Source organism: Alternaria novae-zelandiae, assembly GCF_023758075.1.
Source record: "Alternaria novae-zelandiae strain BMP 2774 chromosome Unknown scaffold_19, whole genome shotgun sequence".
NCBI classification, from domain to species: Eukaryota; Fungi; Ascomycota; class Dothideomycetes; order Pleosporales; family Pleosporaceae; genus Alternaria; species Alternaria novae-zelandiae.
In genome coordinates this window covers 40,980-54,169 of record NW_026056979.1, presented here as the reverse complement: position 1 = coordinate 54,169, position 13,190 = coordinate 40,980, and the positions used below count along the sequence as shown (strand labels likewise).

General features: G+C 53.0%; 6 protein-coding genes across 6 annotated transcripts; 4 read left to right on the top strand and 2 right to left on the bottom strand.

Annotated features, from left to right (window-relative positions):
* Window positions 1–302: 302 nt before the first annotated feature.
* Window positions 303–2,929, top strand: J4E88_008367 (uncharacterized protein; the record flags this gene model as incomplete). The annotated part of the gene is made up of 12 exons (XM_049401977.1): window positions 303–360; window positions 413–507; window positions 556–761; window positions 812–1,076; window positions 1,132–1,176; window positions 1,228–1,300; window positions 1,348–1,495; window positions 1,546–1,677; window positions 1,732–1,834; window positions 1,886–2,236; window positions 2,288–2,444; window positions 2,493–2,929. 12 exons carry the CDS (start codon window positions 303–305, stop codon window positions 2,927–2,929), a joined length of 2,070 nt encoding a protein of 689 aa, XP_049252075.1.
* Window positions 2,930–3,899: 970 nt separating this feature from the next.
* Window positions 3,900–4,798, bottom strand: J4E88_008366 (uncharacterized protein; the record flags this gene model as incomplete). Its single annotated transcript, XM_049401976.1, has 3 exons — window positions 3,900–4,362; window positions 4,408–4,645; window positions 4,696–4,798. The coding sequence occupies 3 exons, from the start codon at window positions 4,796–4,798 to the stop codon at window positions 3,900–3,902; spliced, it is 804 nt and encodes a 267-aa protein (XP_049252074.1).
* Window positions 4,799–5,939: 1,141 nt separating this feature from the next.
* Window positions 5,940–6,853, bottom strand: J4E88_008365 (uncharacterized protein; the record flags this gene model as incomplete). The annotated part of the gene is made up of 2 exons (XM_049401975.1): window positions 5,940–6,256; window positions 6,304–6,853. 2 exons carry the CDS (start codon window positions 6,851–6,853, stop codon window positions 5,940–5,942), a joined length of 867 nt encoding a protein of 288 aa, XP_049252073.1.
* Window positions 6,854–7,945: 1,092 nt separating this feature from the next.
* Window positions 7,946–9,143, top strand: J4E88_008364 (uncharacterized protein; the record flags this gene model as incomplete). The annotated part of the gene is made up of 3 exons (XM_049401974.1): window positions 7,946–8,112; window positions 8,162–8,855; window positions 8,907–9,143. The coding sequence occupies 3 exons, from the start codon at window positions 7,946–7,948 to the stop codon at window positions 9,141–9,143; spliced, it is 1,098 nt and encodes a 365-aa protein (XP_049252072.1).
* A 642-nt stretch (window positions 9,144–9,785) lies between these two features.
* Window positions 9,786–11,578, top strand: J4E88_008363 (uncharacterized protein; the record flags this gene model as incomplete). Its single annotated transcript, XM_049401973.1, has 2 exons — window positions 9,786–11,094; window positions 11,148–11,578. 2 exons carry the CDS (start codon window positions 9,786–9,788, stop codon window positions 11,576–11,578), a joined length of 1,740 nt encoding a protein of 579 aa, XP_049252071.1.
* A 582-nt stretch (window positions 11,579–12,160) lies between these two features.
* On the top strand, window positions 12,161–13,090 carry J4E88_008362 (uncharacterized protein; the record flags this gene model as incomplete). Its single annotated transcript, XM_049401972.1, has 2 exons — window positions 12,161–12,443; window positions 12,651–13,090. The coding sequence occupies 2 exons, from the start codon at window positions 12,161–12,163 to the stop codon at window positions 13,088–13,090; spliced, it is 723 nt and encodes a 240-aa protein (XP_049252070.1).
* Window positions 13,091–13,190: the final 100 nt, after the last annotated feature.

Here is a 13,190-nt window from a genome sequence, read left to right as displayed (position 1 = left end):
CACCGAATGAACATCGCGTAACACCGCCGCAAATAAATTGGCATCGCAGCAGACCCCACGTAGTACTTTTTTTTGGGAGCGGTCTCGACTTGTCGGCAAGAATGAAGTGTGAGGCTGAGCCAAGGATGGCTTTCCAGTGACCGGACAGGGAAGACCGGCATACCTCAGCCTTGTCACTTCTTGCACCTGGATTTCATACATGACAAGCATCAGTACGTGTTGTTGAAACCACGCGAAGCTGTAGTGTCCGTGTTATTACTACGTGATAGAAATTGCTCATCATTTTAACACACGCTTTCATCATGGAACTTCCACAATCTCGACCAGATTTAGTTGTATCCATCGATTTTGGAATGACATGTAGGTTGCGACTTGTGAGTCGGCAAGATCTCAGCGCTCATAGGTTTTACAGGTACTGGTGTCGCATACTGCAACGTAGCGACTGGGTCTGATAATGTACGGCACATTCAACGCTGGCCCGGACGAACGCAAGCGAATGAGAACAAAGTAAGATATTCGACGGTATACCACGAAACACAAGCTAAATTCGTGCAGGTACCGACGTTACTTGTATACCCACAGAACTCCGAAGCGCCATCATCGTGGGGATTTCTTGCTGAAACTGCACAAGAGAGCAGTGGTGCAGGCCACGAGAGTAGGGAATGGTTCAAGATCATGCTCGACGAGGACCTACTGGAACAAATGAGATCCAGGTCTAGTGAGCCATCGAAAGTACCACGTATCCAAGAAGTAGAGAAATGGTAAGTCCGGTACTCGAAGTCGGTCGGGTAGTTAGCTAACGGTTTTCCAGGTACACGGATTACTTCAGCTACCTCTACCGTACGATCGAAGCACGACTACGAGGCGAGCTTGCGAGCCGATGGGAAGACGCGAACATCGAGTTCATCTTCTCGGTACCTACAACATGGAAGCCTATACCCACTGTGAAACGATTCAGGAAGACGATCTCCGCAGCTGGTTTTGGGTCGTGCGCCAACCACACAGCATCAATAGGGCTGACGGAAGCTGAGGCGGCTGCGGTGCATACAGCGCGTAGTATGCCTGGTATCTTCAAGGTGAGTCGCCTAGCAAATCATGATACTCTTGCGCAGACTGTAACATTGCCAACAGGAGAACGAGTTACTCTTCGTATGCGACGTAGGTGGAGGTACAACGGTGAGAAAGCATCGTAGTGCCGCCTCATGGCTAGTTCGCTGAGTGTTATAGGACCTATCGGTTTTTCGAGTGAAGAACACTCAAGGTGGCTCTCTTACTCTCGAACAGATTGATGTTGTATTCGGTAAGATTCTCGCAGCATTACATCCGTGCTATACTGACTCCACGGAGGTGCCACTATCGGAGCCGCACAACTCGACAGTCTATACGAAAAAGAGGTGCTACAGCGATTGGAGCATGCCGACCGACTTCAGCCAATGGGACTTCAGGACATACATCAGGCGGCATGGGAAATGCGAATCTCGAAGGAATACCAAAAGTTAGTTTGCATCATCGAAGAGAGCGATGACATTCTTACTGACCGCTCAGTGCAAAATGTGATTACGGCTCGGAAGAGTCTTTGATGGATACCGAGACGTTTGCGGTGCGGGTACCCAAACTGGACAAGGCTTACAACAACCGAGAATGCGCTATTAGCGCCGGCGACATGTACTTTCAGCGGTTAGACTTACACATGAGACCTACTCGCGGTATTCTTAACTGACACCTCTGTAGCGACGATTTGAAAGGCTTTTTCGACACTCAGGTATCTAAGCTTTTCGAAATGATGGACAAACAGCTCGCTCGTGTACAGCAAAAGTTTCCATCCGAACAAGTGGTACGTCAACTTACATGTCACGCTATAATGTCACCGTCTCACCCAGTTCAGTCTCATCTCGTCCTGTCCGGAGGTCTCGGCAACTCCGCATACGTTCAAAACTGTCTACGAAGCCGATACGCATTCGGCAGCACGCCACACTCCAACGCACAGCATATGCAGATCCGCATCGCACCCGACCCGCAACTCGTGGTCTGCAAAGGCAACGTGGCCGACCGTATTCAGAAGCTCAAGACCGGTCAATCGGTGCTCGGGTGGCGATGTAGCCGTGCATCATACGGAACGATGTGTAAGATGCTGTACGACCCGTTCAACCTTGCGCATTTTGGGTTGAGGACGGAATTTGATCCTTTGGATAAGAAGGAATACGTCATGGACTGTATCGACTGGTTTATCAAGCAGGTAAGCGCACTCTATGGGTACAATATGATAACAAGACGCTGACTGTGTCAGGGCGAGCCAGTCTCGAGCGACTTCCCCATAGTAAAGAACTTTCAACGAAAGTGCCCACCAGCCTCGTCCAAGTACCCCAACCCACCGAGAATCTACCCCACGGAAGTAATATGCACAGAAGTCGACAAGTCTGAACTTCCAACAGTGAAAAATAACGGTAGGTGTACATCCCCGACATGATGAAATGAAATACTAACATCCTCAGCCTGTCGCTCAATCTGCAAGATCGAATCCGACTTCTCATCCCTCCCACTTTCCCTCTTCAAGCTCAAAAACCGACACTGGTGGAACTCCGGCCCGAAATACCATCGCATCAACTACGTCGTCAAAGTGAACCTCGGGCCCGCTGATGTATCCTTCGAACTGTGGCATAACGGTGTCAAGCTTTCAAAAGACAACTCCATCAAGGTTGAATGGCAAGCGAGTGCGCCGCCTGACCCGAATGCGACAACAATTGCGCCGGACTTCCCAATGAACAGTTTGCCGGCGGTATCGAGTTATGATGCAGCGCATCGCCGTACGGTGAGGTCGGTTGGGGATGGTGGCGGTAGGCTTGGGACGAGTTGGGGGAATTGGGAGAACAAGACTGGTGTCAGATCTCAAGTGATGGCTGCGTCGCAGAATGGGTCCAGGGTGTGGTAGGAAACAGTATTGTTCGCCTCCATGCGCATCGTGGATGGGTTCACTGAGATTCAACTCCTCGTACGCAGGTTGCGGTTTTCGCGCGTTTGTCGTTCCCGGAGCCGTGTGTTGATCATGTTTCCGTTTCTGTAGCGAAGTCGACCAGCGCCTAAAACCGCAGGAACATGGTGTTCCAAGCATACAACATGTTTATCGCAGAGTCTGCAACGTGCCTCTCAAACCTCGCTCATCCATCATGAGATCTATCCAAATCACGGCATCGCACAACAGGAAAAGTACCGCAACCGCCATGAACATAACCATCAGAATGGCGAAAAATACGCCAAAGGCGTAAAATAGCTGGCCGACTTTTTCTTCAATAGCAAACGGCGGATCGAACAGCTGGCACCGACATATAGGACATAAATGTCCACCTGGAGATTTAACGAGCTCGGCAAGACAGTCTCGGCCCATAACGTGGTTGCAGGGAAGAAAGAGCATCCCGGCGTGAGTAGCGTTGTCATAGGGTTCCCAACAGAGGCAGCATGTGTTGTCGTTGAATGTGTCAGTCGGTACCGCCGGGAAGGTCCGCCAATTCAAGAATTCGTCTCTGGAGACGTAAAGGCCGAGGAAATTTTCGAACATGGCTGGTGTTTAGTTGGGTGGTAGGTCTGTAGAGTTCGTTTAGTACAGCACGGGATGCAAGGGCGTGTTAAGTATAGGTGAGCGGTGGGCAACCACGGATGAGGATGATGTTGGAATTGGTTGGTGCCATCAAATCAGTTTTCCACGCTGGACGAATGAGAAGAGAGCTCTTTGCGCATATTGGACAACGGAGTGGTAGAACCAAGGAACATGATTACGATAAAGAGTATTAATTTACCTCAACGCGTAGAAGTACGCTTATTGCTGGTGGATGCCCATAAACGACGCTTAAACAATCTCGTACCTCTGCCGCTCCAAACCAACCCACCTTTGATCGGAGGTGGGCTTAAAAAATCGACGGATTGTAGACGGTCCCTCCGTATAGCAAAGCTATTACGATCTGAGCAAAGCAAAAGCGAACCAATATAACCGAGAATACGGTGGTTGAGAAGATGACACGGTCGCGCCGACTCAATAGTCCAAGGTCCATGCAACCCACGGGTACGCTAATTGCGATGGCGCAGAGAAACAGCACTGGAAGCTTCTGCCACTGCCATGGCGTCTGAAAAATCTCGTCTACTAGGTAGAAAATGCTGGTCTTCACCGCCTCGGCTCTGGAACGTCCCGATGAAATCATGAGATGAACATAGAGGGCTTGAACGATCGCGTAATTCCGCATCCCCAGTTCCAGCTGGGATTGCAAGAGCGGGTTCCTCGGATATATGTTGGTAAGCCGCTGTAAGACGAAGTCGATCTGGTAGCACACGTTCGACATGTAGAACCAGGAGTTGACGGCCTTGATTGGAAACCTGATCCAGGCCGGAAGTCTATACCAGAACGGTTGGAGTGTGTACCAGAATGCCTGGAGTCGACTGAAGGCGAAAATTGCCCAAATTTGCAGACGCATAAAGTTGTCCAGAAGGATACGCCAGAGGAAAACTTGAGTAGGAGGCTGAAACCATACTGCTCGGCAGATGGGACATTTGTCTCCATTCGGGGCGTCGATCATGTCTTCGAGGCAGACGTCTCCGAATACGTGATCGCAAGGCTGCACACGAACAGCGCGATGGTCTTCGTCGTATGGACCCCAACCTAAGAATATTAGTACATAGTTACATATCAAGATAGGTGGAAGTACTTACAGAACGTGCACTTGTCTTCGTAGTATTTGTCTTGGTCGCTAGCGCGGACGACATTCTTCTCCAGGAAGGTCTTCTTCGTAACACCGAATAGCTTTTCGAACATGGTTGTTGTTTAGGTTGTGTGGTGAGTTTGGGAAGCTGTTGTATGGGCCACGCGATTTTAAATAGTCGTGCAGATATGTCAGTTCACTCCAATGTAAACCAAAAAGGTTTGAAGGGCAGGGTGCATTGTGCAATAACTCAAGTGGTTGGAGAGTGAAAGATGAGGTGAAATTGAGAGAGCATCCACTCGTAATTACTGCGGTGACCCAGAGGCGACGAGCCAACCACACATCCCGCATTTCGTACGACTTATACGCAAGGAGCTCTTCTGCGAAGGAGAAGTATCGCATCCCTAAGAACTTTGGTCGTAATTGCTGTGTACCAGTACAGTTAGTAAAGCGAGAGGTGACCATTGGAAATGTGTGAAGTGGCTGGTGTGGGCGCCACATCAAGCCATCTACATCAATGGACCAGAACCCGTAGTATCCTTCGGCATTTTCAAACTCGGACGAATGACCAAAGAAAAGAGATGACTAGAAATCATGGTCGGTAGGCACGGAGGAAAGACGCGGGCAGTCTCCACGTGGATCCGCGTCACGGGCGCAGTTTAGCCGAGCACTAGCGCGCCGGCGCGCCAGCTACAAAACCCCGCCAAAAACTATTTCCTTGCTCCTCCAACGGCCTGCCTCGCCAACGCTGCGTTTCTTTGCACACCCACAGACACTCTTTCGAGAGCACGTCCTACCCTGCAAATGAGAAATTCGGAGTAATCTTCACTTTTTATCACGCCCACTTGTGGGCTGTACTGCTCGTAAGAGCCTGGCGTGACTCACGTCTGCATCCGGCATCAGAAAACTCAGGGCGCCAGAAAGCGCGACTTCTTGCTTCGGCGGGAGGGAGCGTGGAACTGGTGGCCCTATGGGAGTCGGTGCGAAGATTGTGTGCTTTGATCCTTCGGGTGAGAGGTGACACTGTAGTACAATACGCAGCGTACTTGACCTTGAGTAGCCCTTTGGGCGAAAGAGGGCACGGTATCATTCGATTCTGATTACTCTGGCGAGGCAGGCCGTTCACCTTTTTTTCCTATGTAAGTGCGCTTTGCGCTGACTCCTCTGGTTCGGGGATACTGCTAATAAAACTTCATGCGAATCCAACGAAACAAAGCCCTACGACTACTGCGCGGATTTCCTCTTATCTTCTTCCTAGAGCGCCTCCTCCTGCGGCTCCGATACCACGTCCTTCTCCAGCGCATACATGATGTCTGTCCGCAACGTATACTTAGTTCCCTTCACAACGTCATCGCCCGAGTGAATAAGGAAGCGATGCTGGAAGAGCAGGACGCGTCCGGCCTTTGGCACGACGTCTATGCGGCTCTTCATACTGCTGTTGAAGAATGTAGTGGCGCCACCCTCGAGCTGATTCTCTCCGCTCTTTGATACCGCGTCATTGAGATAGAGATGCAGGGTGAAATAAGAGCGCTCGGTGCCGTCGGGCGTTTCGTAGGTCCCATCGCAATGCGCTGATCTAGTCAGCAACTATAGTCGCACCATGCAATGCAATACATACGTTTGAAATACTCCCCACCGATGTACTTGAGATAGCGTCCGCGTTCATTGAGTCTGGTCACCTTCCACGTCTCGCCCCGTCTCGCTGGGCCGTTGCCTGTGACGTCGACCCAGTTGTGCAATCGATGGATTTCTGGCACCGACGCCTCTATCCTCGCCCATAGCTTGGCCATGATCTCTTTGTTGTCCCAGATAATGCGCCCACACTTTCTCGTGTCCTCATACATAGCCTGCATGCCTCCACCAACGTTGACCAGAGCCCTTTCCCACTTGCCGTTTGTGGTCGCCTCGGCTGCTTGCACTAAAGTGTTGCACTCGTCTTCGGAGAGGACACCATCAAGTATGACAGCCCATGACTTTTCGTCTTCTAACAGGCCAGCCTTTTTAAAATCAATTTTGGACCTGGTCAAATTGGGCGCTGGGCCTTCGAGGAAACCATTGGGCAGTGTAAATGTGGAGGGTGGAGGGCTGGGCTGGACGGATGTCCGACCTTCGTGGGTGCGAAGCAGGTCCTCCTTCAAGTCCGCGGGTAAGGTTCTGGTAGCTGCCATTGTTGATAGATATCGCCCTGAAACTCGGAATGTGCGCAAAGGAAGCATGTCCTGAAATGAATTTTTGAATCAATGCGGACTATAAAGGCTGCGCCGGGCTGTGAAACCAGCTGACTGCTGCCTGGAAGCCGTCGATCCATACGAGAGACATGGAGGCCACAAGGCGTCTATCGTGCATTTCCTGCATATCGCCCACAAGGAACGCGTGAAAGCCCTCAGGAGCGACTTCCTGCTCATCTTATGCCTTGGTCGCCCTGGAAGAAACAAGCAGTAGCTCCATGACGCGGGTCCCTGGCGTGGCCGCGGGACGATGATCGGCGAAAAGAAAGCACAGTAGCTGGACAAATGACTTCTAGAGAGACGGCCGTCGCCTTCTGCGCTGTGTTCTCAACGTTTCACCTACCATGGGTGACAGCTGCCTTGTTACCTGTCCAGGTGTTGCTGGGTGCTGGGGTGGCAGGGACTGTCACGTGGAAAGGCAGTAGCTATTCGCGGCCCTTCTCGACCCTCACAGCCTCGCGTTTCAGGCACACGGGCTGCATCCGGGCTGCATCATCATCGTCACCGCGCACAACTGATCCACCAGCTCATCCACAGGACGCGAGTCGGACGCAGCACAGTGAAGGCAGTTTCATGTGACCGTTGCTTCTTATCGACACCAGCGCCGTCGTGCAGTGCGCGACCAAGCCCATCGCAAGCCACTGCCGCTGCCTCCCTGCTCCGCCAACCGTCGCGCCAAGCTAGAGGTGCCGACTTCACTCCTAATTTCCCGCTGCCACGCCAGCTTCACGACGCTCCGAGGCGCTGACGCGACGCCGCAAAGCTCAATTCCCCGCGACCTGACCACCGTCGCCCATTTCCCACCGTCTATCAACACGTCGTCCCTGGCGTTGCGACCGGCCGGACCACCACGCTCGCCGCCGTTCGCTCAGCAACCACAGCACTAGTAACGCAAACACACCGCCCGCCGCCAGCCCACGCCAGACCCTGCGTCTATCGTCTATCGTCTATCGATACCTGCCATTCTTCACCCACCAGCGACGATCGTCGCGCGCCTCTCGTTAACATCACATCTCCCGACTCACCGCAGTCATGTCGCACCCCCAGGATGCCGGCTCTCCGGTGCCTCCAGCTCACCGCAATCGATTCCCAACGCTCTTCGAAGTCCTCAGTAGGACAACTAGGCCACCGCTGGATCTCTTCTCCTTCTACATCTACATGCGCGACCAGCAGCGCTCTGTCGACTACTTGGACTTCTGGTAAGACAATCCCATGTCCAGGCTCTCGGACCTTGCTGACCACCGACAGGCTTGATGTGTCGCAACATCTGCAGCTATGCAGGCTTTACGTCCGACGGTTACATAGGAGCATGATAGAAGAAACTCCTGATCTCGAGAAAAACAGTAGGCGTTCGTCCTATATGTTAAACAACGCTGGAGAAGGCCCTTCTAACGAGAAAGGTGACAATCTGTCTGACCAGCGCTTGTCCGCCTTTCTTCGTTCCGACCGCGGCAGCCGCAACCACTCGCCACAAAACAGTCAGGGTAGCAATCAAAGCCGAGAGTTCCCGCGTCCAAGCCTGAACTTACTAGACACTCCGGGTGATTCGAGCTCACCCGGCCAGAACTCGTCCACTGATAACACTCAGCCCAGCAGAGAGGACCTGCGCGCGTCGGCAGAGAAGATTCTGTACACGTACTTGCTCCCCGGGTCCGAGCGGGAAATAATAATTCCCCAGAGTATCCTGACCGAGGTTCAAGAGGCCATAGAAGGGCCAGAGCAGCGTGCGGATCCCGAGCTCTTTGACAGTGCCAAAGACTACGTCTTCCAAGCCATGGAGCGCGACGCATACCCAGGTTTCTTGCAGAACAAGGGCCTCGGCAACCTTGTGCCCCAGAGCATGATGCTCCGTCTCATAGTAGGACTGATCAGCTTCTTTGCGGCCATGTGGACGTCGTTCATTCTTATATTCCTTGACAAGTCAAGAAGCACGCGCTGCTGGGTATGTGACCTTTCAGTTGTACGATGAAAAATCAACTAACGTTCAATGCAGATCATCCTCCCATTCACTATCGCCATCTACCTCATCTTCACGCACCAGTACATGCTTGACCCAATCCTCGCCCTGGCTGGATTCAGCGAGTACACCTTCTTCGACTTCAACCGCATCAGGGAGCCATTCGTCAAGAAAACGCTGAACCGGCGCTCCATCACTGTCATGGTCATGTTCCTGGCTGTCACGGTAGCCGTCTGCTGTCTCTTCATCTTCGTTCCAGGCAAGCGCCTGTAAGCCAGTGCAGCTGCATGGCTTGTTTTGATACCACATGTAATGTTTGTTTATTCTTGGCGTTGTCAGAATGCGAAGCGCGGAGGGAATCAAGACCAGCGGGGACATGGAGAAGATACCCCCTCGCTTCGTCGCCATCCGACCTCCAGCAGGCTTTCCTTTGTTTTTGAACCGATGCTTGGATCGGCCATGTTCTGGTAATGGACGGCTGTTCTCTTTCTAGAGCATGGTGTTCAGGCGTTCTCTGTGAGACGATCAATAGCGAGTTCAACTGAGATATAACCCCCATCAATTGATATTCATCTATAGCAGTGCCTAGATGCCATGTGAAAGTAGTCAAGCGTGAGATGTATGCACCCCTGATTGACGTTTGGCGAGCCGTTAGGTGTGGAGTTGGTGCATGCACGCCAAGGCGCAATGACGTGAACCGCGGCCGGCTTTCACAACGTCGACGTGCCCTCTACGTCCATTGTCGGCAGAGTACGCGCATCGCCAGTCGCGCTCTGTATAGCTCTATCGGAACCACTGCCAGCACTCTATAGCCCAACGCTCTGATCTTCCAATCGCTTGCAATCGCGACATCCGGCGTGCCAAACCTTCTTGCAGCTACAGGCACTAGCGGAGTGGATAGCAGCAACCAGCAAAATGAGCGGGCCAACAGCTAAGAGCAAGAGAGGGCCGACGGTGCTCATGACCGACAGCCGCGACGCCGCACCCCGAGCACCCCAACGACCCGGCGCAGGACAGCGACAGGCGACAGGCGCGCGCTTGATCTCGGTGGACAACATCCTGCAGTACGCCTCCGACATTCCCTCGCAGCAGCAGCGACGCGGCCCGCCTGGCAACGCCAACCGCCCCATCATGCACACGCGCACCCCCAGCGGACGCCATCCGCTCGATCCCAGACTCACTGGCCGCCTGATCCCCCAGCACATGCCCACGCGCTCCAGCAAGCTCAGCGAAAAGCTCGTCCTGCTGCCGGAGACGGAGGGCCAGGAGGAGGACGAGAAGGGCGACTTTGACGACGACGAGTACGAGGGCCCGCCCACCGACGAAGACCTCGCGCGACGGACCCCCAAGGGCGGCCCAAACGACAAGAGCTATGCCGAGCGCCTGCCCAAAGCGAAGCGGACGGATAAGCTCTCGCGCGTCACGGCCTACTGCACCGCCCAGGCCTATAAGATGAAGAGCACCGCTCAGTTCGTCAAGGACACCCACAATGCGCGCACCAAGCTGTACGACGACTGCCTCTACACCGTATACCACCTCCCGCTTCTGCCCGGAAACGATGGCTACCGGGTCCGCAGTAGCCCGGCGCTCAAGAGCCCAGGCGGAAAGACAGTGCTCGACGAAGAAATCGAGCGCAACGAGCAGCGCGATCACCACGAAGGCTACTTTGGCGACGAAGAGACATACTACGTGCGCGACGACCACGAGCTCGACCAGCCCTGGGACGGCATGCACGACCGCCGAGACTCGACCGAGAACTCCAGAATCGCCCCCAATGCGCTGACCTTTGGCGAGATGTTCGTCTTCTCGTACGGTGTCGTCGTCTTCTGGAATTTTACAGAGAAGCAGGAGAAGGACATCTTGGCCGACCTCACCTTCTCCGCCGTCGCTACCGGAATCAACATCGCAAGCCGACCCTTGGCCGAGTCCGACTTCGAGACGGAAGAGTTCCATTTCGAATACAACCCCGAGATCCAGCGTCCCCGCGTCTACAACGACATGATTACCCTCAAGAGCGGAGACCACATGATTAAGCTAGCCATGAGCCACGCCATCGCGCAGAGCACCAAGCTTAGTCTGTTTGAAGAAAGCATGAGCCGGACTATGCTCGCCGCGCAATACGTACCGAAGCGCTTAGCACTTACCGGGAAGTTGGGCATGAGGAGAACGGACGTAGTCAAGATGATTGGACAACTCTTCACCAGCCGTGTCGAGGTGAACCTGTGTACGTATTGAGCCACCCGCTCACGAACCAACAATTACTAACCACTCTCCCAGCATCGAATATGCTCGACACCCCAAGCTTCTTCTGGGACTCCGAACCTACCCTCCACCCACTCTACACCGCCGTCCGCGAATACCTCGAGATCAAACCCCGCATCCAAGTCCTCAACGAGCGATGCCAAGTCTTCTTAGATCTGGGCGAGATCCTCTCCGACTCCATCAGCGACAAGAAGATGACCAAGATTACGTGGATCATCATCGTACTCATTGTCCTGAGTATCTGCATAACGTGTCTGGAGGTTCTGCTCCGGTTTGCTATTCTACAAAAGGGCAGGACTAACGTTCCTGTGACTGGGGATTTGGAAATTAGGGCCGTAGGTGGACTCAAGGGTATGGGTCCACCTGCATATGCTGGACCGGGATTACTTGCTGCGCGTAGTTTGGTTTGGTTTGGCAGCGGGGTGAAGGGTCTTTTGGTTGGTTGAGTGCATGACGTGTGATGGGGAACAGAGGGGTAATACAGATCACGAGGACATGCATCGAGTGGTTCTCCACAGCCATCTATGAGAAGGCACAGTGCTGTTCCGTCGCGTTTTTATCATTATTATAGGCATCAGCGATGGGCGTTTCTGGTCGGCGCCAAGGGTGTGTTCTTTGGTCCTACAAACTCTAGACTGGGGATACGTGTAATTCTGAAGGGTTCAATTCCAGACCGAATGCATCATCACGCTCCTTTCCTCTTCTTCCCCTCTTCTCCATCGTGATTAAGCACAGCGAATACGTGTAGTCTTTCAAGGGTCGGTTTCCAGACAAGATAAGTCATCCACGTCTACATGTCGTGTTCCCCCCCCTCGTCCATCGTCATCAAGACTCCCTTTCATCCCTGGACTGTATATTTCCAATAGGCTCCATGCCAGACTGAATACATCATGAAATCCTGTCCCCTATTTTACCGTTCCAAGTATCGTGATAAAATGCCCCCATTTATATTCCACATCTCCCTCCCAGCATCTTGATACTCCATCTTCCCATCCACATTCTCACCAGTCACCAGCCACCAGCCAATCATGAAATTCACAACCCCCCTTCTCAACCTCCTCACCCTAGGCGCCATCCTCATCCCCGATGTCTCCGCCCACAAAGACAAGAAGAAAGCCGCCGCAGAACTCGAGAAAGACATGACGGCTCACACCCTGGAAGCCAAGGCCGTGAACTACATGGTCTTTGTCGAGCCTCTCTGGCACTTCATGGACATGTGGCATGACCATGAGGCCTCATACGGTGTTACAGGTCTGGACTGGGTGACGGATGCCTGTACAGGCGTTGATGACAGGCCGTTTAAGTGGGATTGTGAGTTTACTGGTAGCGGAGAGAGGGAGTCTTGGATCTAACGTCAGGTAGTCAAACCAGCGTGTATCCGCCATGACTTTGCGTATAGAAACTTCAAGCGCCAGGGGAGGCTAGGTCATGTGAGTTCACCCTCCCTTTCCCCCACAATTCCGCGCTGGTCTTTTCTTTCGGTCTTCTCCAATGCAAGAGAGCCACAAACTAATCAAGCCACACAACAGCAAGCCCGCAAGAAAATCGACAAGAACTTCAAGGAAGACATGTACGATCAATGCAGGAAAGAAAAGCACAAACACTTGTGCCGTATCGGTGCGAAGATTTACTACGCCGGTGTGAGGGTCATGGGCAGGAGGGATTTGGTTGAGCCGGAGAAGACTATGATGCATGCGACTGGAATCGTCAACACTACCGCCGAGGATACTGCTGCCACCGTTGCTATTGCCATCGACTCGAATGCTGAGGTTAGTGCTGAGGAGAGGGCTCAGAAGGTGTTTGAGGCTTGGATTGCGGAGCTGCGAGCGCATCCTGAGGTGCTGATGGAGATGACGGAGAGGGATCTGGAGAATGTTGAGGTGGCGCTTGATGAGGGTATCAGGGATATTGAAAAGGGTGATGAGGTGCAGGAAGAGATGGCTGCTGTTGGTCTTTGATGAGGTTTGCGAGCTATTGGGACAACGCAAGCATATCCGCTGTGTCATGGTCCAAGAGATATCTGTATCCCCATCCATGTACGATGTCTACCATTCAGTA